The sequence below is a fragment of the Notolabrus celidotus genome, chromosome 11 (assembly GCF_009762535.1).
Source record: "Notolabrus celidotus isolate fNotCel1 chromosome 11, fNotCel1.pri, whole genome shotgun sequence".
Classification (NCBI taxonomy): domain Eukaryota; kingdom Metazoa; phylum Chordata; class Actinopteri; order Labriformes; family Labridae; genus Notolabrus; species Notolabrus celidotus.
The window spans coordinates 579,666-582,306 of record NC_048282.1 but is presented as its reverse complement, the minus strand read 5'-3'; the positions used below and the strand labels follow the sequence as shown (position 1 = coordinate 582,306).

At 46.2% G+C, this 2,641-nt stretch overlaps 1 protein-coding gene across 1 annotated transcript; it reads right to left on the bottom strand.

Moving 5' to 3' along the window:
* Window positions 1-852: 852 nt before the first annotated feature.
* On the bottom strand, window positions 853-2,337 carry LOC117822063 (putative nuclease HARBI1). Its single transcript, XM_034696689.1, has 3 exons — window positions 2,224-2,337; window positions 1,360-1,933; window positions 853-1,283 (listed from the first exon to the last, which is right to left on the bottom strand). Exons 1-3 carry the CDS (start codon window positions 2,335-2,337, stop codon window positions 853-855), a joined length of 1,119 nt encoding a protein of 372 aa, XP_034552580.1.
* Window positions 2,338-2,641: the final 304 nt, after the last annotated feature.

The following is a 2,641-nucleotide window of genomic DNA, read 5'->3' as shown; positions in this document are numbered from 1 at the left end:
TTTTTTACATTTCATTTCTGTCTAGTTATCTTCTATATGTTTTCGGATTTACGCCTTTTTTATTTTCTAGTACAATAAAACCTTGCAACACATTCAATGTTTCAGTAATTCTGGGTTTTTCAACCTTTGCAATGCATGTGTGCACATGGGCTTCAACTAGACATAATGGGATTTAAGCCACATATGTTAACAGTCACAGGTTGGAACCAATCTGAGGATTGAGGTTTGTCTCTTATCTTTACAGGTGTTGTACATTTATGGAGTTTCAATTGACATTTGGAGATGCAGAATACACTACTTTATGTCCAAGGTGATGGAATTGGGCTGGTAAGTTACTGGGTAAGTGTTGGCCATGTCATGTACACAAATGTTGCAGGCCTGCATGAGAACACCCTGAAGTAGGAAAACAAATGTCTGACACAACAAGGACGTCAGGCTGTTTAAACAACTATATTGTAATGCAGCTCATTCTGTGCACAGTTCAGACAGGCATACCTCCCAAATGCATATGTGGGATTAACAAACAGTGGGGTACAGTATCTTGCTTCATCATGTTGCATATGTGTGTATTCCATCATAGCTGGCATTTCAGTTATCCATGAGGCTCATACATAGTACATTTTCAGGGTAAATGTACATTTTAGAAAGCCTTCAAGGATTTTAACCACATAACAAAAGGAAGTGTTACCCTAATAAAGTACTATATAGAAGGTCTCCAGAGTGGCACAACTGAAATGAATGTCTCAATGGACAAGATAGAACAAAAATATGAAAACAAAAACAATACATTATGGCACCAGGCTTGTCATACAGAGTGGTGGCCTATGTCCCATGCCTCCATTCTCCCCAAGTCTACAGGTAGTCATGCTCCTGAAGCTCTACTGGGTGCACAAGTGGAGCAGAGAGCAGCCCTGCCAGTCGGTCTCGCTGGCCATGTCCGCTTTGCACCCCCCTCACTGGACGTGGTGGAGCCACACCAATGTCCCCAACATCCTCCACAGGCTCCAGGATGTCCCCAGCAGTGAGGCAGATGTTGTGCAGCGCTGCACAGGCAGTGATGACTGAGGGGACAAAGGTGTGGCTGACCTCCAGAGCCTTGAACAACAGGGACCTCCAACGCGTCTTCAACATACCAAAGGCCCGCTCTATAATACAGCGGGCCTTGGCATGGTGGTTGTTGAAGCGGCTCTGCACCCTCCCCTGCAGTGGTTCCTTGTATGGGGTGATGATGGCCACAGGTATTAGGGTGCAGGGGTAGCCACCATCACCCACGATAAAGTAACCTGCAGACAGAGGGAAGACAAACATTATTTCCCTGTGATACATGTGGGAGTATTAAGAAAGTTGTACTAGTCTTACCAGGGGGAGGATACAGAGTATCTTTGTAGATCCTGCTGTTCTTCAAGACTCTGGTGTCATGGACGGAGCCAGGATACCCAACAAAGCTGTTGATGAAGAAGCCCTTCCCATCACATACAGCTTGCAGTTGTATGGATGGGAAGAGCTTTCTGTTGAGGTAATCCTGGCCTCCGGGTCCTGGGGGGCTCTTAAAGCGGACATGGCAGCCATCAATGGAGCCCACACATCTGGAGAACACTGGAGAGTTGGCCAGCCGAGCAAATACTTGGCCAACCACATCCAGGTCTCCAGCGGCAGGCAACCTGATGACCTCCTGGCGAAGGGCTGCTATGTTCTCCACTCCACCGTGCACCAGTCTGCTGTATGACAAGCCGGGTGCCAGCCAGTATACGGTCATGAGGACTTGCACCTCATGTGACCAGCCTTGTGCCGTCTTTGATGGCAGGATCCTCATGAGGGCCTCCATGGACTGCCTACTTAGCCTGTAGTTGGCCATGAGGTCCTGACCATCAAAGAAGGCAGCAAGGACTGGCACACGGATGTTCATCCGACCGTATACTGGCTCTCTGTCAACCTATGAGACAAGGGAAGCTGGGTTAGTTTCCACACTTGTCTGCACTTTTCATGTCAACTTTCATATGAAGTACCGGGACAATCAAACAATTAACAATTGAACAACATAATGTGTGTTTTGAGTCCCCAGTGTATGCTTGGTTTCAAACACCTGTCTTAAATACTCTGTACTTTGTGTCCAGCCTGTGCATGCAGCATTACAATGTTTGGCAAAACTGTCATGATGTGTTATCTCAGAGGTTACACGTGACATTGTAGTTGCAGTTCTAATGTAACTTGTTGGATGCTCACCTCTTCATGAAACAAAACCAGGTGTCGCAGGCGCTGTCTTCTGCGCCTGCGGTACTCAAGCTGGTCATTCTGGTGACCTAGCACACCAACAATGACGGGTGCCAGGACAGCCATCGTTTCTTAACCTTCTGTGATGTTGCATTACCCTACACTTATATAGGCCTGGTGATTAGCATTCTGCATCAGGTGAACCAGCAAAAAGGACTCAGCTGGCATGATTACACAGGCTTGTTAAAGCAGGTGTGACACTCAATGACAGCAATAGAATCAATCTTCTCACACCAGTGACTAAATAAAAGAGTAAGGTATTGCCTCTCATGTTGTTGTCATTTTTAATGATGACACAATAGCTCATCACAGTGTGGTAAGCTATGACAAATTATGCTTTAGTCATGTTCCCTGTATTGAACAGAAACAC